This window comes from Spea bombifrons, chromosome 8 (genome assembly GCF_027358695.1).
Source record: "Spea bombifrons isolate aSpeBom1 chromosome 8, aSpeBom1.2.pri, whole genome shotgun sequence".
NCBI classification, from domain to species: domain Eukaryota; kingdom Metazoa; phylum Chordata; class Amphibia; order Anura; family Pelobatidae; genus Spea; species Spea bombifrons.
In genome coordinates this window covers 42,230,999-42,252,734 of record NC_071094.1, presented here as the reverse complement: position 1 = coordinate 42,252,734, position 21,736 = coordinate 42,230,999, and the positions used below count along the sequence as shown (strand labels likewise).

At 46.3% G+C, this 21,736-nt stretch overlaps 3 protein-coding genes across 5 annotated transcripts; all 3 read left to right on the top strand.

The window, feature by feature from the left end:
• The first annotated feature begins 209 nt into the window (after nucleotides 1-209).
• DAXX (death domain associated protein) lies at nucleotides 210-7,354 on the top strand. 3 transcript variants are annotated; one of them, XM_053472722.1, is made up of 9 exons: nucleotides 210-256; nucleotides 887-985; nucleotides 2,042-2,292; nucleotides 2,484-3,306; nucleotides 3,786-3,970; nucleotides 4,599-4,752; nucleotides 5,244-6,291; nucleotides 6,558-6,678; nucleotides 6,898-7,354. In XM_053472722.1, the coding sequence occupies exons 3-9, from the start codon at nucleotides 2,122-2,124 to the stop codon at nucleotides 6,931-6,933; spliced, it is 2,538 nt and encodes an 845-aa protein (XP_053328697.1). In that variant the 5' UTR covers nucleotides 210-256; nucleotides 887-985; nucleotides 2,042-2,121; the 3' UTR covers nucleotides 6,934-7,354. The 3 variants fall into 3 exon arrangements, with proteins under 3 accessions (XP_053328697.1, XP_053328695.1, XP_053328696.1); XM_053472720.1 differs by having other exon boundaries at nucleotides 6,880-7,354; XM_053472721.1 differs by having other exon boundaries at nucleotides 243-292; nucleotides 6,880-7,354.
• A 1,357-nt stretch (nucleotides 7,355-8,711) lies between these two features.
• Nucleotides 8,712-12,197, top strand: ZBTB22 (zinc finger and BTB domain containing 22). The gene is made up of 2 exons (XM_053472736.1): nucleotides 8,712-8,770; nucleotides 10,640-12,197. Exon 2 carries the CDS (start codon nucleotides 10,663-10,665, stop codon nucleotides 11,995-11,997), a length of 1,335 nt encoding a protein of 444 aa, XP_053328711.1. The 5' UTR covers nucleotides 8,712-8,770; nucleotides 10,640-10,662; the 3' UTR covers nucleotides 11,998-12,197.
• Nucleotides 12,198-17,151: 4,954 nt separating this feature from the next.
• Nucleotides 17,152-21,665, top strand: TAPBP (TAP binding protein). The gene is made up of 8 exons (XM_053472737.1): nucleotides 17,152-17,271; nucleotides 18,567-18,764; nucleotides 18,878-19,099; nucleotides 19,557-19,898; nucleotides 20,432-20,755; nucleotides 20,909-20,998; nucleotides 21,133-21,164; nucleotides 21,415-21,665. Exons 1-8 carry the CDS (start codon nucleotides 17,226-17,228, stop codon nucleotides 21,427-21,429), a joined length of 1,269 nt encoding a protein of 422 aa, XP_053328712.1. The 5' UTR covers nucleotides 17,152-17,225; the 3' UTR covers nucleotides 21,430-21,665.
• Nucleotides 21,666-21,736: the final 71 nt, after the last annotated feature.

Here is a 21,736-nt window from a genome sequence, read left to right as displayed (position 1 = left end):
AAAAGGCACAGTAATCTACAACTGATCCCTGTATTATTCACAAGCATCTGTCACGCAGCTCAGCAAGCCAATTACTGCGCCCATTTGGGGCGGGGCTCTATACATACGCCCCTCCCTTCTAGCGGTGTGTGCAATTGAACACCAGTCGCCCCTCCCACCTGATGTCTGGCGGCAAGGCCTGCGCAGCACCCTACACCGGAAGCGGAACCTGACAACTGCGTCACTAGCCGGAAGTGGAGGAATAGAGCTGCCAGCGGTAATACCCCGGGTTCTGCGCTGTCGTATTGTCATGGTGCTCTTTTTTGTTCTTAAGTTTAACCCTTCGCTGCCTGTATAAACTGTAGCTTTCACTCTCAGCTTCCAGACGTCTGTGTTCAGGTTCCTCAGACCTCATCCCTGTCGCCCCCATGTAAATACGGTACGGGTAAAGGGTTAATGTAATGCCCTAAATCGCGATACAGCGTTTACCGCTGTGTCTTGCCGTGTGTGGCCGATGTGAGGATAGTACGGGGGCCTGGAAGGCACATTTACCCTTAAACACGTCCATATTTCGTGTGCGTATGGAGTTCTCATTCATGAGATAAGCATATGGCTCCTGAATCTAGGACGAGACCGACGGCTGATTAGGTTTGAGTCTTTACAACGGAAAAAACGGGCGACTAGTCGGGCTGAACGGCTCTGATCTCCCGGCTGATAACGCGTTTTATTTAAATGCTTCACTAACATATTCCTAATATCAAAATCCCCCGGGTGTTCTGTTCTGTGTTTGGAAGCTGTATAGACTGTATCTATTTGCTGTCGTACGATTGGCCGGTAGTGGTTTGTTGTTGTATTGTGTCTGTATATACAATGTATTCATATAGATCTTATTTCTGTTACATAATAGGAGCACAGAAGACACAGGGAGGTATGACTTCATTAGAACCCCGATGCTAGCGTCTCCCGTTGTATCCGTTATTCCGTTTTACGCCGCCGCTCATATCAGGTAAGCGGGTCGCTGAATGTAAATGTCCACAAAACTGTTCATTATGATGCACCAGACTTTATTTGTTGCTGATTACTTTTAATGGAAAGGGTTAGTGTTCTGGCTCAGACAGCCTCAATGTATATACCTTATGGAGAAGCTGCAGCTCCCCACCTCCTCCACGGTCCAGCAATTCTCTCCGTTCTGCTTGAAATCAATGGGAGTGCTTACTGCGCATGTGCACGGGGGGAGGGGGGTGTCATATGGCATATGTATCTGGCTAAACACATCTGCTGCACGGCAATAGGGTGTGCAAATGAATATGGGGGCTTTCCTGCATTTGCAACAAGGACCACTTGATCATTTAAAGAGACCACCCAGCTATTATTCATTAAATGCATATCACGGCTGAGTGCTCCTTTTAATGTAAAAATCTGGTTACTTGGAGTAATTTCTAGTTGAAAACCTTTATTAAAAGGTACTTTCAATAATTTAACTAAAGACAAATCATTGCAGAATAGATGGGTTGTACAGCTAACAATTTGTTTCACGTTAAGACTTTTTGTAAAGGCTTTCCAGTAGTTTGTAGGGTTTGGGGATATTCTGCATAGATTAATTAGCGGGCATGTAATTAGCTGTCATCATTAGCCTCAGGGGACTGGAATAGAACTGGGACTTTCTAACGTTATAATCAAACCACATGTCAGCCAAAAATGAGTCGCCTTGCCGTGTTTTGGCATGTCCGCAGCTCAAACGCCAAGATCTCGCGATCTTCTGCAGCTTTAGCTCACCCAAATGTATTGTTAAGTATTTATTAAGACCCCAGCACCATGGTTATTTATTTATTATTATTATTATTATTATTATTATTATTTGTGTCTCTCTCTGTTCATGCTGGATTTTGTTGTATTTTGATCCTGATTTACTGTTGGCTTAATGTGATTGCTGTCCCCCACCCCACCCTTCTTGTTTGCAACACCACACTTTTATATTACCTCACGTGTCTTACCCGCTGCGTCCCCTGCATGACGTTACATGTCGCTTGTTTAAAGGTTTTATACATCTGTCCCGTAACAGGTCTGCTCTGCTATACCGGGTCGACATCCTGCCATGTTCGCTTCATTCCTCCTCGCACCCTGAGCTCTCTGAAGGAAAGAATGGCACACGTGGACGAGGTCATTGTACTAGATGATGAAAACGATGAAGAGCAAGTGAAGCCGCATTCTCCTCCGAGTCCACCGCCTTCTCAGAGTAACGGGAAGGATGTGGCAGAAAGTGAGAAGAAGAGTCAAATACTCAAAGTGCAGAATAATCAGCTGTTCGAGGAGGTGAGGAACTTTCTCCCCTTTTCAAATGGAGGTCTTCATCCTTTGTTTGGTTTCCTTGTAAATTTCTTCCTTCAGTTTTGCACCAGCGGCTTCACCCTCTCCTCTTTCTTAACATTTATTCCCCCTATCAGTTAAATTCCCCATTTTCCTGGCCCACACACAGCTCTTAAACTTTTTTTCTTCTGTTTTAGTTTGTGGACTATTGTTCCGGCCTCACTGCAGAGCATCCAGAGGTGATATCTTTCCTCAAGGGGAAATATTCCCGAGCCAACCCTTCATTCCTGTCTTCTACTGAATTTTGCAATGTCTTGGGTCGGTGTCTCACCAGGGTACAAAACAAACGCTCTAAAGTCTTTGTTTACATCAATGAGCTATGTACAGCGCTAAAAGCCCATACGCAAAAGCGCAAGGTCTCCCTACAGCCGTCCTCGAGTTTACAGCCATGGAAAGAAGACTGTGAGAAAAAGAAAGAAGTGGAGGAGAAGGAGGAGGAAGAGGACGGTGGAGACAATGGAGCGAAAACGGGATCCAAGCGCCAGATTCGTTACCTGGAGAATCTGCTGAGGCTTTACTCCCGAGAGATTCAGAAGCTTCAAGAAAAGGAGCTGACCCTGGAGGAATTGGAGGATGAGGACTCTGCCTACATTCAAGAGTCCCGACTTAAACGCAAGATTCTGCGTATTTTCCAGAAGCTCTGTGAGTTAAAAGACTGCAGCAGTCTCACCGGCCGCGTAATAGAGCAAAAGATACCTTATCACGGAACCCGGTACCCAGAGGTCAACCGTAGGCTGGAAAAATTCATCAATGGATCTCACGATGTTTTCCCCGATTACGGGGACGTGCTCAGAGTGATCCAGAAAGCTAGCGAGAAGCATGGACTTGGGATATCCCGCAAGAAAATGCAGGGGATGGCTCAGGATGCTTTCAGAGAACTCGGGAATAGATTGCAGGAGAGGAGGCACCTAGATTTGGTGTACAATTTTGGGTGTCACTTAACAGACTCCTACAAGCCTGGTGAGTGCGAAGATGAATGATTGACGCAAGATATATTCTGTGTTCGGGGGTTGAGGGCCACAGGTTACCTATTCCGTAATGATAAACAGGGTGACTGGCTGTTAGAAGTGCAATAACCCAAACGTGGGGTAAAGGTGTTATTCAGCATAAAATATTTTCTGTAATGAACGATACGGTTTAGGCTTATACTTGGCAATTAAGATGTTCCGCTGGAGAATGGTGTCTTTCCTCCAGGTTAAATGGCTGTAAACTTTAGGGAAAGAGGCTTCTTGGATAGATTAGGATCTGTGCTCTCCTGTTTCTTCTGGGTTTTGTTAAATTGAGCTGAATTTTTGCACTTCTGCCCGGGTAATGAGCCACGCGTCTCTGCTTTTTTCACCTGGTGGTAATGGGTGTCCTGATCTGAAAGCAGCCGATAAGCTGCAGGTCGGTCTGTCTTGTGTCGCATCTTCCAACCGTGAGCATCGTTTTTGCTTCAGGTAATGACCCCGCCAATCAGGACTCTTCCTTGCAAAGGCGTCTCCGTGAGAACCGCAGCGTAGCCCTGACACGTTTAGATGACATCATCAAGAAGTATGCGGTGATGCAGGACGAAGGAGAGGAAGACGAGAGTAACAGGAGCAAGAAGGAAAACGAATCTCCAAGCAGCTCCAGAGCGGAAGAGGTATTAGAGCCCCTCTCTAGATGTATCCCTAGTCGTCCCTGAATATAATCTGTCTGTAAAGCTTCAGTAGATGCTTCCAGAATCTCCTGCTGCATTATGCTATGTTATTGTAAAAACACGCTAAGGGATCTATCCTTAACCCCTTCAAGACCGGGACGTACCTGGTACTTCCTGGTCACGCGTCATCAGCAGCCCGGGACGTACCAAGTACGTCATTGATGATGCACGATCCAGCTTCGCTCTGAACGCTGGGATGGCGAGTGGGTTGGCTGCTAATCCCCCTCAATAAACCTAGCGTTTTGTGGCCGTAAACTCCCTTGATCTGACTCCAGTCATAGGCAGCCGTGATGCTTTGGCTTGCTTTCTCTGCTCAAACCACACAGGGATGGCTATTAGACAGCTGTCTGAAAACTTGACGTTATATATAATAAGTCTAAAGTCCATTGATTATGGCAAGACTTTTGTGTTTGGTTAATTGGGCTAAGAAAACAGAATCCCACATACATGTAGAAAATAAACAAACATGCTAAGAAATGTAGGGGAAACTGTTGTCATTTTGAAAAAAATAAACAATAATATTCAACTTTTTAAGACAAAAATAACGTGGATTATTTATTGTGGTCCCTAGTCAAGCAGTAGACACGCTGAATCTCCTCCATCCAGGGAATCTGCAGAAGAGGAAGAGACAGAAGAAGAAGATGATGAAGAATCTGAAACTGACATTGAGGACGACCTTAAGCGTTCTCAGGAGGTGTCGGGAGAGGAGGGAGATGAGGAGGAAGGTGAGGCTTGGAAGCTGCGGAAGAGCTTGTGATGGAAGCTCCCAAACCTCTGCCCCGTGACAAACTGGGAGCCCCCGCGGGGTTATTTGTCAATTTCTATGAGTTTTTTAAATATTTGTCTATTAGCAAAAGTAGTTCCACAGGGTGTTTAAGAGGGATATTATGTAGAAGGGTGTTGCAATAGTAATTTTGGGGGAACGAGCACTGAATGAGCAGTTATTAAAGTGCGACTCCCGGGACAGGGCTGCTTCCCTAAAGCCAAATGACTTAAAGAGGAGGTGGGGGGGGGGCCTTATAGTGCTGGAGGCAGCAGAGAGATCAAGGAGAGGCTGGATATAGAAATGGAATTATAGAAGTCGCCATTCACCATAATACCTTTCATTTCAACGTGTGGGAAAGAGCCTTAAAAGCGTTTTGTATAAGAATGTTATATGGAAGGTCGCGTCATCATTGTGTGAATCTCTAATCCGTAACTCCAATCTTTTTTCCAGAGGAGCAGCCCGCAGACCCAGACAATGAAGATGACCAGAGGATGGACATCCCGGATTCTCAGCCCCCTTCTTCAAACGATAATCGCTTAAATGAGGAGGGAGAAGAACCTCCCGGGGAATGTTCTACGCCAACATCTTCTGCGCCTGCAGTTCAAGAGGAGGCCCCCGTTACAAAAGCGAATCTAGAAGCTGAATGTCCTTCGGATCCTTCCATAGAAGAAGCCACTTCTACTTCCAGACGAGGCGAAGAGCAAGAAGAACTTTATAAAGCAGACGCTAGTTCTGCCGATACCAGCCAGAGTGATAAAAAAATTATACTTCAAATGGAAAACCACTCTCCGGGGGGCTTAACGCTTAAAGGGGTGACAAGCGTGAAGATAAAGGTGCAGAAGGACAATCCCGTCAATGTAAATGAATGCGGCGCGCCTGCTGGCATGGAAAGTGACAAAACCAGTGATACCAATGTGCTGCCCATGAAGAAGGTGAAAAGCTGCTCTGCAAGCGCTGAACTATGCAGGAGTAAAAGCAAAATGGACAACGCTGCGGACCCCGGAACGGATTTCTCCCCCGTGCGTTCAGGTAACAAAAGAACTTCTCTACTAAAACACAAGTCACTAGGCGTGACGGAAAAAGGGTCTTCTCCCTCTACAAATATTATGTCGCGTCAGACAGAGAACGAATCTACTTCTGACGTGGATACAGACGACTTTGTCATCGGGAAACCCTCTGTCAAAAGACGGCTGAAGGCCGACCGTCCGCAAAATGTAGACAACGGTGTGGGAAACGTCATGAAGAACACGGAGGTTCCGCACACTGGCAACAGCAATGGCATTGTTCACGTGATCACAGAAAGGAGGAAAAGCACATCTCGGAGTACCAAAGACAATGCTGCGGATGGCCACTCGGGCTCCGCCAAATGTGGAAGGACCAAGGAACCCAGCCCTCCTCCCAGGAAGAGGAAAAAGAGTCCCTCGCTAGAGAATGGGAAAAGGACCATGAATGGAGGTGGAGAGATGGAGAGCAGGTGCAAGAAAGCACGGAGTGACTGGTGAGGAAAGGGGTGGATTGTGGCGATGGCAGCATTGGGTGACTGAGTGGGGCATAAATGTTCAGTGGGGAGAATCAGCAGCTGGAATAGCCAGGCGAGCAGAAGCCAAGGAGTTAATAGACGCAGTGAAGAAAGGCGATCAGTTTAGTAGACGTGGGGCAGACCAGGTTAGAAGCGGGAGCAAAACGATGAGGCTGTGGCGAAGAAATGCATTTCTAGGCACTATTTCTGCTCCATTCTGACCTCTTTAACCATATAATCCCCAGTTCCAACACAAGCCTTCCTGCTTCTCCTGACCCAGATGATGAGCGTGAGGACCCTGATATTACGCTGGACCTGGAGGTGACCTGCATTCCTCTATCCACCCCAACCAAGCAAATCCTCAAGGTAAGCTGGAGAGCGGCTTCTTCGTCTGTGTTGAAGCAGGTGGCAGGAGCTGCTTCAAATCTTACCGCATTGCCTAATACTCACCTTTTATCTTTTCTCTCCCGCCACCTTCTTTCTTTCCTCCTGGCTCGTTTTCCCGTCCGTTCTCTTCTACTTTCCCCACGATCCTGCTTGTGTTTTATGTCTGCCGCCGGCCACCAGTCTAATGCCTCCACGCAGTGTGATCCGGATGAAGTGATTGTTCTCTCGGATTGAACGGGATGAATGCCAGCAGCGTGGCTCGTTTCTGGACAGGGGATGCATTAGAAGCCATGCCTAGCGGCCACCATCTGATGGGGGAAGGATTGCGCAACGCCTTGCGGTGGCTTCTTTCGGATCGCGGTAACCGGTCCGGTGCCATTAGTTCGATGTATTTTCATGCCCGGGTATCTCAGAGGGACTCTTACGGGAAGGATATCTTCAGGCTGTATGTCAATTTGGTTGTTTGAGAATGGTTTTACCCCAGGGGCCTGGTTTTTGGAAGGGGGTACCACCCTGGGGTATTTTGGGTATCTCCCCCTTGGGTATTTTGGATATCCCCCCGTCCCACACGCCTTCTTTATTTAGGTTTTGTATAAAAAAAAAAGAGAAAAAAAAAGGAAAAAAGAACTTTGAAAATAAATTTTTTGTTTTATTAGCTCCGAGTCTCATTTCTTTTCATTTCAGCGATGATTGTGTACTTTCTCAGCACTCCGCGCATGGACGATGACCGGGGCTGGAACAAGAGGTTTTACTTACCGATCACAGAGGAACAAATTCTTTAATTTTGGCCCCAGGGCCTGTGTACATCCAGTGAAGGGCCAACCCATGTGAGCTTCTCTTGGCTGGCCCTGCATAATGCATAGTTAATTCAAAGAGGTTTCTTGAGCGTAATTTGGATAAGGGAAGTAAGGACACTCTAGTATCTTTGAACAATGGCAGCAATCAGACAGAGGCACCAACATCGCTCAAGATGGACATTTACTGGGGTCTCTGGGCCGTACAATGTATAGTAAAATCTGAGTTTTCACCCCTTACGTTATTCTGGGGCAGCTGAGCGCTTCTTGCTGGAGGGACCTGCCACCGTTGGCCCCTCATGGTGTATATGAATAGCCGTCGACGCGGAGGGCCGAGCTGTCTTTGTATAATGCAGGGGGGTCATCAATGAGATCGCACAAAGAATCCCCCTGTTAACCCCCCGCAACACACACACACTTCGCTAAAAAGAGTCTTAAAAGCAACACTGGAGTAAAGGCAGCTGCGCCCAACTTGTGGTTCTTTCCGGATCATTTTGTTGAACTGCCGGTTCAGTGCTGGGTGGCTGAGATTAATGGGATTTGCAGAAGCAAAACCGAAAGAAGCACCCGGGTTTCATAAAAAGCGGATGCCGCGATCAGTTATTCTTCCTCTTATAAAATGTATCAAGTATAGAAACATACAGAAAAGATGTATGTATATGTGTATGTATATGTGTATGTATATGTGTATGTATGTGTGTATATGTATGTATGTATATGTATATATGCATGTATGCATATGTGTGTATATATGTATATATATATATATAGCGATATCCTATAATATTAAAACTAAGGTCCTCATTCTATTGCATCACATTGTTAATAACATTTCTATGAGGCCTCGTTCAAGTCAAGGGACAGATAATAGCCGTAATCTGCATGCACAGTTGGCTGCTAGTGATAGGAGTTCTATCTGAAGACTGTTATAACGTTAGTACACTCCGGGGCACACGCGGCACCTGCGCAGATAGCACGCTCTTTTTATTAGTGAAGATATGTTGATTGACAGGCAAAATCACCAATCGCAAACTCCATAATATTGGCACTCCAGACTGCTGCAAACATGTAGGGGGCGTGCCCCGTCGCTGTTTCCGACCAATGAAAAACGGCAGTAATAAGCGGCCTGTACTGCGAAGATGAAAGCATATGTGTCGGCAGACTCGGAGCGGGCGCCAGGACGCGCAGTGCGCATGCGCACCTTCAATAAAGGGGCGGAGCCTGCGGAGGCCTGAGACCCAGAGAGTGTTAAAGAGACAGCCAGAGACAGTCCAGGGGTGAGATAGATCGCTATATAGCGCCTCCTTATACCGCGTTACTGTATGCCGAGGGCCTGCTGACCTCTGTGGGGTCTGTGTAGGAAAAATGCATGTTGGTAGCGGGCCTGGCGTGACCTGTGTGTGCATGTACACGTATGTGCTGTGTACATCATCATCATATGATACATACTTTATGTGTTCGTGTATGTGCTGTGTGCATCATCATCATATGATACATACTTTATGAGTGTACATGTATGTGCTGTGTACATCATATGCATACTGTATGAGTGTACATGTATGTGCTGTGTGCATCATCATATGATACATACTTTGTGTGTTTGTATGTGCTGTGTACATCATCATATGATACATACTGTATCTGTTCATGCATGTACTGTGTGCATCATCATATGAAACATCCTTTATGAATGTACATGTATGTGCTGTGTGCATCATCATATGATACATACTTTATGTGGTCGTGTATGTGCTGTGTACATCATCATATGATACATACTGTATCTGTTCATGCATGTACTGTGTGCATCATCATATGATACATCCTTTATGAATGTACATGTATGTGCTGTGTACATCATCATACGATGCATCCTTTATAATTGTACATGTATGTGCTGTGTGCACCATCATATACATACTTAATGAGTGTTCATGCATGTGCGTCATCTCATGGTGCTTATTTTTGTGTGTATGTGTCATGTGTAAGGTTTGCTGGGGAAGTTGTACATGTGTGACTGTACAGGGTGAGCATAGAATAAAAATCTATGTACATGTATGTTTAGTGTGATTGGCACTTCGATTGCATGTATATACGGCTTGCGTGTGCATGTATTAGGTGTGTATGTGCTGTTGGTGTAACCGTATAGGGATGCTGGGTAATTTGTATTATGTACATTTGGTTATGTTAATTAGATTATGTAAATGAGCTTTCTGGAAATGTGTGCCATTTTTAAACCGGGTTCCAAACCCACCGATGCTGGAGGAAGATTCAGGGCTGCTGCACTGTTTGTTAGATGGAACACGCCACAACAGTCTCCTGCCCGCTTAGTGCTGTGTATCTCGTCCATGCGGGCCGTCACCTGTGCTTTGTATGTGTTTAGATACGGATCAGGCGTGATTGGCGATTGATGTAACTATTAAAACTGCACTTTGATCATCTGCAAGAACCGACTGCGATGCGTCCTAAAAAATCCAGAACAGTCCCTTCTCCGGCCACAACGTCTGTTACTTAAACAAGCGATTAACTTTATATATCGATATTATTACTTCCCACCAGATACATGAGACGTCCCGAGCCAGCTCTGCGTGCCCAATTCTCACGATATCAGACCTGCAGCCCACATGTGTATGTTAGATATGTGTATAAAGATATTTTGTTTACTGAGAGGCTGGTGAGAAGTGGAACAGCCTCCCAGCAGAAGTGGTAGGGGGTAATACAGCGAGGGTATTAAACATGCATGGGATAGGCATACGGCTCCCGATTCTAAGACGAGACCAATGGCTGATTAAGGTTTGAGTCTTTACAGCAGGACACAGGCAAACTACACAGGGGCCGAATGGGGGCCAATCTGCTGACAGATGCATAAGCAAAAGATGGCGCAGATGACACATGACTGACACATGGCACTGTAGATTTTACCAAAAAGCAGGAAGATTCCGTATGTTACCATGGTAATAAGAGTTTTCACCAGAATGTGTAATAAGGCGCGGTCTGCGGTTGGTCGGAGCAATTTTTCCTGATTTTTCTGGGTTTCTGTATCTCTGACTTATATACTCGGTCATTGTTTGTTGCACTGGGTTATTCTATCATACGTTTATCATACGTGTTGTATGTAAAACTCATTGTGCCTCCTCCATCCCTAGGTAAGCCCCTTCACGCCTTCATTATGGACTCCGCTGGCTCTGTCATCCACGTGGACTTCCCAGACGTGGCCAGTTCCCTCCTGGAGAGCCTGAATCAGCAGCGCATGGAAGGAAAGCTCTGCGACGTGTCCATCCACGCCCAAGGACGCGTGTTCCGTGCCCACCGCGCCGTGCTGGCTGCTTCCTCCCCGTACTTCCATGACCAAGTGCTGCTTAAAGGCATGAGCTGCGTGGCGTTACCTGGGGTCGTGGATCCTGGGGCGTTTGAGGCCGTGCTCTGCGCTGCCTACACGGGCCGTCTCACTATGTTGGCCGACGAGATAGTCAACTACCTGACGGTGGGCAGCGTGCTACAGATGTGGCACGTGGTGGACAAATGCTCCGAGCTTCTAAAAGAGTCGCGTGGTGGCACCAGTTGCGGTGGCGGAGGTGGTGGTGGTGGCAGCGGTGAGGGGACATCTGGTGGAAGTGCCCCTACCCCTCAACGTCCTCACTCAGGCCGAGCCAGCGAGAACCAGTCTCCGAGTAGCAGCAACTACTTCAGTCCTCGCGAGGCGCCTCCCGAGCCTTGCGGCGACCGGAGCCGGAGGAGGAGCGAGGCGGCCGTCGAAGCTGCCGAAGAGGCGGGTGGAGAGGCTGAGCAAGGTGGCGGGGAAGCGGCGGTGGCGAGCTGCTCTAGTTACCGTAGGCCGAGTATCGTGCCGCAGAGGCACTGGGTGTATGTGAAGAAGGAGCGGCCCCACCAGGGCCTTTTGTTGACCTGCGAGGGAGAGGAAGAAGAAGAGGAAGATGACCTTGAGGAAGATGAAGAAGAGGAAGAGCACTTGAGCATCAGTGATGTACGAACTTTAAATGCTCCCGAGGAGCAAGTGAACTTCTGTGAGCCGTCGGATGGCATGCCCTACGAGGAAGGGTCAGGAGGTGGCTCGGGTTACCCGCAAGGTCCTCCACTTCTGCCCCTGGACATGCAAGGGAATCAGCTTCTGGTTTTGCCTTCGGGACACGGGGCGGCGGGGCAAGGTGGGTCAGGGGCCAGCCAAGGAGGCGAAGGCGGCAAGATATTCTTGTGCCACTGTGGAAAGGCATTCTCGCACAAGAGCATGCGCGACCGCCACGTCAACATGCACCTCAACCTGCGTCCCTTCGATTGTCCTGTGTGCGGAAAAAAGTTTAAAATGAAGCACCACCTCACGGAACACATGAAGACGCACACCGGGGTCAAACCGTACGAGTGCGAGGTCTGTGCCAAGAAATTCATGTGGAGGGACAGCTTCATGAGGCATCGGGGGCACTGTGAAAGGAGACACAGGGCAGGAGCCGGTGGGGGCCAAGGGATGAAAGAGACTCCAAGCGTATGACGGGAACGTGGTGCACACGAGGGACTCCTGCTGTGACTGGTACTGGGAGACGGGGAGGAGCGGGTTGGAGAGACGTTGGCGAGGGAGGGTCAAAGGAGTCTTCCGGTGCTTTGAGAAAGCTTTAAGGTGGATGGGCTGGTGGGAGGGGGGCAGTAAGAAACCTGATGTGTAAGAGACTGTTACTGAAATGGCACAAAGAAGATACATTCCCATTCATGTCCTGCTATTCACTAAAGGAGCGGCAGCCGGCGGCACTTTTACTCGCGGACTCGACTCTACCCTCAGATACAGGTTCTCCCCGCTAGTCCGAGACCCAAACACCTCTGATAGTTACCCAGAACTTTTCGTCCGTTGTCGGCAGGTGGCGGTAATACCCCAACGCAGTCCGTATTCATGTGTATTTATCTGATGGCGGGCAGAGCCCCCCCCCGTAGGGCAATAAGGTACTTACTGAAGGCTGTGAAGGTAACGCAGCCGCTGTACAGCTCTTACGTTCAGTTAGAAGACTCTTCACGCTACGCCGGCCGCGTCTTCGCTTTCACGCTCGGCTTCCCTTTCTATTCTTACCCCCTTTACGTAGATTTCCTTTCTTCCGTTTAAGCTGCCGGACGGACGCTGATTCTGTAACTGTATCCTGTATGTACACACACACGGTTTGCATATATGTATATGTCGTGTACACTGCCAGACATTACTATGATCTCAATGATGTATGATCGCATTCCCGTGCAGGAAAGGGAACTTCGTGTTATTATTATTATTATTATTATTATTATTACGCAGGGAAGTTGGAAGGTTCAACGTTCAGGAATATAAGGTTAGGCATTTTTTTTATCTGAACGCGTTGATCGATGAGAAGCGGGTAACTCGGGGGGTCATGTAAGGCGACTGATTAAGGAGGGTCTCGCTTCTGGGGCGCCAGGTCACCCTGCATTGGGGTTTCCATATTACGCACTCTGATGGAAGATAACCCCGTGTATTGTAGCAAACATTAATAACACTAGTGTCGTGGTAGAAGCGTGGGCTCTTTTACACCCTTTTAAATATTTTTTTAGAAACGGGAGATAAATACATTTTAATCCCCAGGACATGGTGTGATGTATTCTTCTTTTAAACGTGTGATATATATATATATATATATATATATATATATATATATATATATATATATATACATATACACAATTACCCATATACGCTTCGGTTTTATGTATGAGAATAAAAGTGCAGGTCTGGGGGCAGATTGAAATTTGTGGATGTAGGAATCCAGTGTGGAAGGGGCATATTTGAGTGCCAAAGGACCATGTAGCTAAAATGCCGTAGCCCTCTAACTGCCCCCTCTCCACCCCGACAGCCTTGTCCCTTCTTTTCTGCCACGGGTAAAGTCTCGGGCGTTACACCCGGAAGATATCCCTGCAAGCTGCTTTGTGACCAGTTAACGTCATCTCTGTAAAGAGGGAAAAAATCTGATCCCTGCTGTATGGATAAGTAGCATCGTATTGTATCTGCCGGTTTCCATGGTAACCAACAGGGGGGGGCTGTATGCTGGCAGCTGCTCTGTCGTTAGATAAGCTCGTCGGCATGCAGGGACGATCCCCATGCTTTTTTATGACTTTTATTATTTAGTTTACCATCCATGGGAAAATAATGCGTTTTTTTATCCTTTTTTTTTTGTAGCTGTTTTTGTTTGTACTGTTTTTATCGTGTGACTCGTGGTTATCTGAAAGAAGGCGTTGTGGATAGCTTAAGTTATCCTGTTTTCCGTATGTAAGCGTATGTAAGGTGGTCACTTAAACATAACTGACAGTCTTGTATAATGAAGCTAAACAGAGAAATATATATATATATTTTAATTTTATTACATTTTAAAGACCAGCCGACCCCCTCCCCTCGTTTCCCTCGGTAACACCACCTCCTGGTTTGTGGCCAGTTTTAACTATTTGTGAAAATATCTTTTAATTTGGTATTATATGAGAGGGGTTCAGATATAGAAAAGTTAGCGTAACCAGGGGTCATGTGCCCAGGGCAGGGATGGAGGTCCTACAGCCCCCCCAATGAAAGCTATTGAGCGTTTTTAACCAACGCGCTGGTGCACGGGAACCAAATTACTCTAAGGGACCCTTTGTGTGCCAACTAAAGTTTCTGTTAAACTGGGCATTCACTAAAGCAGCCTCGGCATCATCTCCCTAGGACTCGGAAGGCCCCAGAGCGCCCGATGCTAAGAGCTGCAGGGTTCACCTCGCTCTATAGGACCTTGAAGTCCATCAGGAGAGAAGCAATCGGAGGTAACAGAGACACTCGGGCTGAGTCGCCCAGGTATCTAGAAGCGGATGGGCACCGGGGATGTCTGAAAACCGGCCACTAGATGGCAGCACTGCAAATGCCAACCGGTACGAGCCCGGCTGCTCCTTAACTACAAATCCCAAGACTCTCAGGCACCTTTTTGGCCCAAAGCTGACACTAAGTGCTGGGTTTTGTAGATGCCTTTTGGCTACTCCAATTCTTTTGGCTACCTATACCCTTCTTTATTATAATAATGTATATTATGTGTTATTATTATTTGAATATAAATGTTTGATTTAGTGCACTTTTTACCCCATTCTATACACTAATAATATACTGCGTTTGTATACCTCCTACGCGCACACTGATTTTGTAGACATATACGATATGATTAGAGTTGTATGCCAGATATATTTATATATCCTCTGCAGGTAGTAGTGGATGCGATGCACGTGAGTGTGATATATATTTATTTTTTTCATGGAGATTTGTACATACATTGTGTGTTCTAGAATGATCTATGTGTATATATATATATATATATATATATATATATATACTGAGAGAACCGAGTGCGCACTCATCCGGTCTTATATATACCCATATGTAAACCGACAGGATGTGTGTATGTATAAATGTATATTATATATATATGTCTGTGTGTGTGTGTGTGTGTGTGTGTGTATATATATATATATATATATATATATATATATATATATATATATATATATATATATATATATATATATAATGAGTGGGGTCCCCCAGAATTAATGCCGCTGGTGTATGTAAATAACCTGTATTGGAGGAGACGGTTACATTGCCATAAAGTGTAGTGAATATTAACCCTTTGTGCTCTCCGCTGTTTGCTGATGGGTAATCATTTTCAGCAGCGTGACCCGTATACAGCAGCCACCAAATGATTAAAGGGCCGCTCCGACCATCACATGCCTTCGATGCATTAAAGTGCCCGATGTGTCTCCTTAACCCCTTATTTACAAGCATTTAAAAAAACTTTACAAACAACAACGGATCAGTTCCTGTCCCCCTGATAAGATATCAATAAGATTATAATTTTTGGGAGTAAATCATTAGGACTGATGTCAGTAATACTGATCTGATCTGCCGACATGTTCTAAGCTTCTATATTTTTAACAACAAAATATTGAGATAATAATAAATGTAAATAAATTCAAATCCACATCAAAGGGACAGTTTAATGTCCCAGGCAGCCTCACCAAAGAAGTACTTTCTGCAGTTCCCCCCCTCCATGCATTTGTATGGGGGGGTCACCATGTAAATTTAAAGGGACCTCTCGGCTATCATGTGCATTAAAGTACATACGATGGCCGGACTGTCCCTTTAAGAACATTTTTTTAAAATCATAAATCATCTTTTGTTGCAGAAGCAAAATGTATCAAAGTTTCACATGCACATCAGGGTGTATATATTATGTATGTCAACATACGTGTTTAGTTACACGTAGAAATGTCACATGCAAGCGTGTAGGTATAGATAGTACATGTGTATATAGATATATATATATATATATATATATATAGGGAGAGTGTTGATTGTTCACATACATGAGACGGAGAAGGTGGGGGTAGGAGACACAGACGGGCTTTGCATACATATCTGCACGCGTGTGTGTGTATATAATCTCTGGTGTATATGATGGCTCTCCGTATGTTTTCTATGCCATTATTTATTGTAGTAAGCGGGCACCGGCCTCGTTAAGGTGACTAATTACTGTTTGGCTTGTTAGAATAAAGTATGTTTTACCTGGAATATTGTGTGTTGTTTCAAATAAAGGTTATCAACGGGCTGCGCATGTTTGTATCATGTTTTGTATGACGCAATAATGAGTGTATGGTGACAGGTGGAAGTACCGGGCCAGTACCGGCAAATACCTCCATGCAATGGCCGGCCGGCTGCGGGACGATGTGGCTTTCGGATAAGAAGGAATGCGATGCAACGAACGAATTCCAATAAATGATATTGTGTTATTCTCTGCGTTATAAGTAATGTGTAAAGTGTGTGATTTCACACTTTGCCTCTAATATACTCGCTCACAATGTGTGCCATATCTACAAAACCAATACAAGAATATACTTCGAAACAGAGGATCAGACAGATCGGCCCCATTCGGCCCGTCTGGTCAACCCCTTATTCCTGCTGTGAAGACTCAAACCTTAATCAGTCGTTTGTCTTGTCTTAGATTCAGGAGCCGTATCTCCCATGCGTGTTTAAATTTCCCCACTATATTAACCGCTACCACATCTGCTGGGAGGCTGTTCCATTAATCTACCACCATAAAACCACTCACCTCTTCTTCCTTACATTACACCTATATATATATATATATCATATCACTGGTTTATTTATAAAGCAACACTTTCCGTAGAGCTGATCGCTTGTAAATAGATTGACTTTAGATCATTGTATACAATCATTGCCCCCTCGCGGGGGGGGGATGAGCCTCGGGGGGGGGGGTAAAATTAACCTCTTAAGGACAATGAGCGGTCCCTAAACCCATTGAAAACAATGCATTTTGTCATTAAGGGGTTAATGAGAGTTGTAGTGTAACTAAAAGCAAACACAACCGCTACTGCATGTAACTGGAAAGCTCGTTGAATCGCTTCTGTATAATCCTGTTTTTGTAGAAAAACCCGTTTCCTGTATTTTCAGTGTTAACCCTTAAAGGGTTACTGTTTGTGTAATTATGTTGCTTCCAGCGTGGTTACAATGTTTCTGGCACAGAGACGACTGTCAGGAAAGCGAAAGTGAAAGAGACTCGAGACAAAATAACGCAGCTCACAGCCAAGGCGGTCAGATCCCAGCACAAGAGAACAAAGGGGGCCGGAACCCAGGCGTGTGCCCCCCACAAGTGTGCCCCCCAACAGCCATCCTACAACGGCCGTCACCAGACACGTCTCAGCATGACCGGCTTCGTCATTTACAACCGGTGTCTTTTTTCACTGTTGGGTAAGTGCCCAGGGCCACTGTTACAGGGGCCCACCAGCACATCCATACGGGGCCCACTCAGTGTGCCCCCACTTCTCTATGTTGAATGCAGATGTGTTGTTCTGAAGGAAGGGCCCTGTAATATGGGTACTCGGGGTCCAAACGTGTGGAGCCAGGGCCCTAAGTTGATCCACTATCCCCCCACGCACCCGCTCCCTGATCCGCACCTGGTCTTTGCCCCGTCTCCCCTGACATTCAGATGCCCCCTGTCCCTAGGCGAGGACTCATATAGGACCCTACCTCCTAGTTGACCCCACATTGTACCCTAATAATTACCCCAGTCGCTATGCGAACCTCTGTAACGGGGGCTGACACCGGGTGTGACAGGGCCCGGACCTCCTGTTGTCTGGGGGGCAGTTTGCACAAAGTGTTTTGTTGGGTGAGGGTGTTTTGGGGGTCTTTGTCGGGGATTCGTGTGCAGTTTAGCCGGGTCATGGAGCGCGTCTGTGTCCGGTTTCTGATGCCATGGGCCGGTAATATTTTATAGGGTGTTTTTAAGTTATATCCGGACTGAATGTGGCTGCAATTCCGGCCCTTCAATCCCCTCACCCTATCCATAGCCTGTGTCCTCCCCGGGCTGATGGGATTTGGGGTTCTGTGTCCTCCTCGGGCTGATGGGATTTGGGGTTTGGGCTGAGCACACCGTATAGAATTGTTATATACAGCGCCGTAGTATATCTTCCCGGAATTACCCTGCAGGAGGCTTTCGCGTCTCTTTCACTCTCTCCCCCTGCTTTTAATTTCACTTTTATTCTGTGCCGATAGTAAACGTTTCCTGATATCACCGTTTAGTTATCCAGCCGCAGTCGTCCATAACCTACGTTTGATGAGCTGCTCACTTTGGCCTCCGTGGGGCATTGTGACTGTACCTGCCCCCCCTCCCGGAAATATAGGGACTTTCCTGGACGCTTTCATTTTGGATGAACTGATAGAAAAATCTAGAACAAGGCGGGGGGGGGGTTCCTAAAGTGCCCAGGAGGGTCACTAGTGTTTTTTAGAAGCCGGTGGGCAAACAGAAAAATAATGCTCTGCCTGGGGCAGTTCCTTATGCTTGATGCCAAATTACCCTCAGAGCCAACCCAATGGTGCGGAAAAGCCAAGCAATACAATGTAATCGGCAGGGAATATACTGGCGGGGGCTGCTGATGAACCTGGTTACATATATATAATAAACAGTTCTAGATACGTTTGTGTTAGCAGGGCCCCCGTCTCTGAGGACCTGTATAAATCAATGATCCTTCATCTCTTACCCGCAGGAGCTGTCCTCTTGGGTACCTTTCAAGCTACCAAAGCCGGATCTTTCTCCTGCTGGTTCGTGGAGGAGGTCATTAAAGAAAACTCCCCTCGTACCATCCAGAGGACTGCGGTCCAACTGGCGATGACCGACCTCTCCGGTCTGACGATAGAACCTCCCGTGAACGTGGAGCCAGGCACCCTACTGTACTATGTGACTGGTGAGTGAACCTACCATGAGAGTTAAAGGCGTGCGATGTCACTTTGCACTCATCCTCCATCCACTCCTATCTCCGAAGGTAACCTTCATCCTCACCTCGCTCTATTTTATCAGATACCTCCGGGAAGTTGCCGACTGCACCATCCACCTGTGAGATGATGCAGCTTTTGCCGCAGGAGGTGCCCATAAAATGGGTGCTATCTCTCACAGAGGAACAACTTAGCCCACAGTCCCTCGGCGGGTCCTGGTTCATCTTGTCTGTCATGGATAAGACAGATGGAAACACTCTGAGTGTTGTCCTTGGGCCGCTGGGTGACCAAAAGAACCATCTGACAGGTATGGCTTCACTGTACCGGACAAAAAGTAATAGACCATGCGCTCTCTCGTCACAAAAAAAGAACTCTACTGATTACTAACTCAAGAACCAATGTTTAAACCATGAATGGTCTTCATCATGGCCAAAATACATTTTACGAGGCATATTAAAAATGTCCTCTAGCTCAAGTCAGTGTCATTGTCTACAATTCCCTTTCTTCTACTCCTGTTCTCACCTTTTGATGGCCCACAGAAGAGGTGAGTGGTGGGCTTATGCACTGGCCCACCGGACATTTACCCAAATTTGCTCGATGCCCTTTCTATGGTCTTCTTATCTCTCGTATTTCCTTTTTTACCCTACTAGTTATTAATAATACAGTAAAGTTGTTTAAACATGTACGGGATAGACATATGGCTATCCTAAGTCTACAACCAGTCCAATTGGTCCACATCTCTGTGTTCATCGCTCTCCCCGCAGTGTCTCTGGTAGTGCATTCCCCATCTAAGACTTTCTATGCCCATCTTGGTGAACCAGCGTCTCTGCCTTGTGATGTGTGGCGAGGGCCGCAGGCCCGTTTTGCAGTGGAGTGGCGGCACCGAGCTGAAGGGGAAGGGAAGGTTCTGTACGCTTACGACGGTTACCAAGACCGCGTCGAGGAGGAATGTCCAAGTTGTAAGATGAACTTCACCGCCCTACACTCTCATGGAGACGCGTCTCTCTTACTGGATAATGTAACCGTTGAAGACCAAGGAACATTCCTGTGCACCGTCTACCTGCCCTATGTGAGAGCGCAAAGAGAAATCCAAGTGAAGGTGACAGGTGAGACATATACAGAGAACCTGTAGGGAAGGAATTATGAGACAATTGAAGCGATAGAGAAAAATATTATTAAAAATGAATAATTGAGCAATCACGACTCAGACTTTAGAGGGTGGTAGATAAGTAGAACGGCCTTGCATCAGAAGTGGTAGAGGCTAATACAGTGAGGACATTTAAACAAAGATGGGATAGACATATGGCTTCCAAATCTAAGACAAGACCAACGACTGATTAAGGTTTGAGTCTTTACAGCAGGTGAAACGGGCGACTAGACGGGGGCCGAATGGGGCCGATCTGCTGTCAAAAATCTAGGTTGCTTTTGGACCTGAATTTAGATTTACATTTTGAGAGCAGAAGGAAGATTCAGTTTACTCATTTAAGACATAAGAAGATGGAGGGGACAGCCAGAGGATAGATGGAGAGCAAGACACTGGTGGGAAAGAGAAGTGTCAGGGTTCTTTGGACTGACTTGGGATTTTTTAAGCGACCTCTCTTCTTTCTAATAGTTTCTATCCTTGTTTCGCTCCCCGCAGCCGTTCCTCAGGTCACTTTTCTGCCTGAATCTCCCTTTGCCCCTTCGGGTGAGAAGCTGACACTCACCTGCGAGGTCTCTCACTTCCATCCCTTTGAAATCTCGGTGGAGTACCTGGTGCAGCTTCCAGGAGAGAGTCACTGGTCCCTCGTTCCTGGAGTTTCTCTGTCTCCACACGCTGAGAAACAAGACGGCACCTTCAGTCTCACCGCGTTCCTTGACATCATCGCAAGCCCAGAACTCCACGGAGCTCGCTATTCCTGCCGCGTCCGCCATGTCAGCACCCCCAAAGGGCTGACGAGCTCACGTACCCTCCGTGTTTCAGGTAAGGGAGTTCAACCTTCCGCTTACATGCTATAAAACTCATGGGGTGGGCAAACCGTCCATTGCCTGATGATTTCATTGGCCATCAGCAGACCTAAAAGGTTCATATCATGGCACATGGATGTTCTTTGCATGACCGTCTCTGTACCCACAGGTTTATCAGGGCTGTCTTTTGAAGATGGGATGTGTCTGTTCGTGGTGGCCCTTGCTCTGTACGGGGCTCTCAGCTTACTTAATTGGACAGGTGAGAATGTGAGAGAAGATCACACAAGTTAAGAGGAGCTACTGAATTAGGGTGAAGAACCTAACGCTGTAGGGAACCTCAATGAACTCGTGGTTTAGTCAATAATTCCCACTAACTGCCTTTCTCTCTTTCAGTTAAGCTCTTCAGGAGACTGGAGGACACAAAGGTAACTAAAATTATAGCAGCCGGCCAGACAGGGGAGCTTCTGCTATTGAATGGGTATAGTGGCCATTTAGATTGTAGATACAGATGCCAAACCAGACAGAGGGTCTGTCTCAATCGATGATAGCATAACATGGGGTATATAGACTGTCACAGTATAAGACCAAGCGGATCTCGTGGGGGGTCTCAGGGTGGGGGTCATGTCACGAGATGCTCTTCTATTTACTTTTCTGACCCTAAATTTTTAATTTCAGGCCAAATCTGAATAAAAGAATGCCCGGAAGCTCGGAAACAGGCTACTATTAATCTTTTTTTAACATTGGATTCCCCTGGCGATGACATCATCAGAGAAGTTTTAAACGTCTTTTTCTTTTAAGGAATAATCCCAACCATGCTTTAGCACTTAAAACAGACTTTTTACTTGAAGAGGAAAAAAATCGTATTAATCAATTAAGCTTAAAAACTTTCTATGTGTTTGGCAACATTTTAAAAAACTTAGTTTTAAATATATATTTTTTTAATGAAACATATTTTACTTCCAAAAAGAAAATAGCTCCAGAACCTGTCTTCTAAAAT

Excerpts from the sequence above, each read along its gene's own strand:
- DAXX (XM_053472720.1), top strand. The coding sequence starts at position 2,122 with ATGGCACACGTGGACGAGGTCATTGTACTAGATGATGAAAACGATGAA. Across the intron at positions 3,307-3,785 it reads AACAGACTCCTACAAGCCTG|GTAATGACCCCGCCAATCAG; the intron begins GTGAGTGCGAAG and ends TTTTTGCTTCAG. Across the intron at positions 4,753-5,243 it reads GGAGGGAGATGAGGAGGAAG|AGGAGCAGCCCGCAGACCCA; the intron begins GTGAGGCTTGGA and ends TCTTTTTTCCAG.
- ZBTB22 (XM_053472736.1), top strand. The coding sequence starts at position 10,663 with ATGGACTCCGCTGGCTCTGTCATCCACGTGGACTTCCCAGACGTGGCC.
- TAPBP (XM_053472737.1), top strand. The coding sequence starts at position 17,226 with ATGACCGGCTTCGTCATTTACAACCGGTGTCTTTTTTCACTGTTGG. Across the intron at positions 17,272-18,566 it reads GTGTCTTTTTTCACTGTTGG|GAGCTGTCCTCTTGGGTACC; the intron begins GTAAGTGCCCAG and ends TCTTACCCGCAG. Across the intron at positions 19,100-19,556 it reads CCAAAAGAACCATCTGACAG|TGTCTCTGGTAGTGCATTCC; the intron begins GTATGGCTTCAC and ends CTCTCCCCGCAG.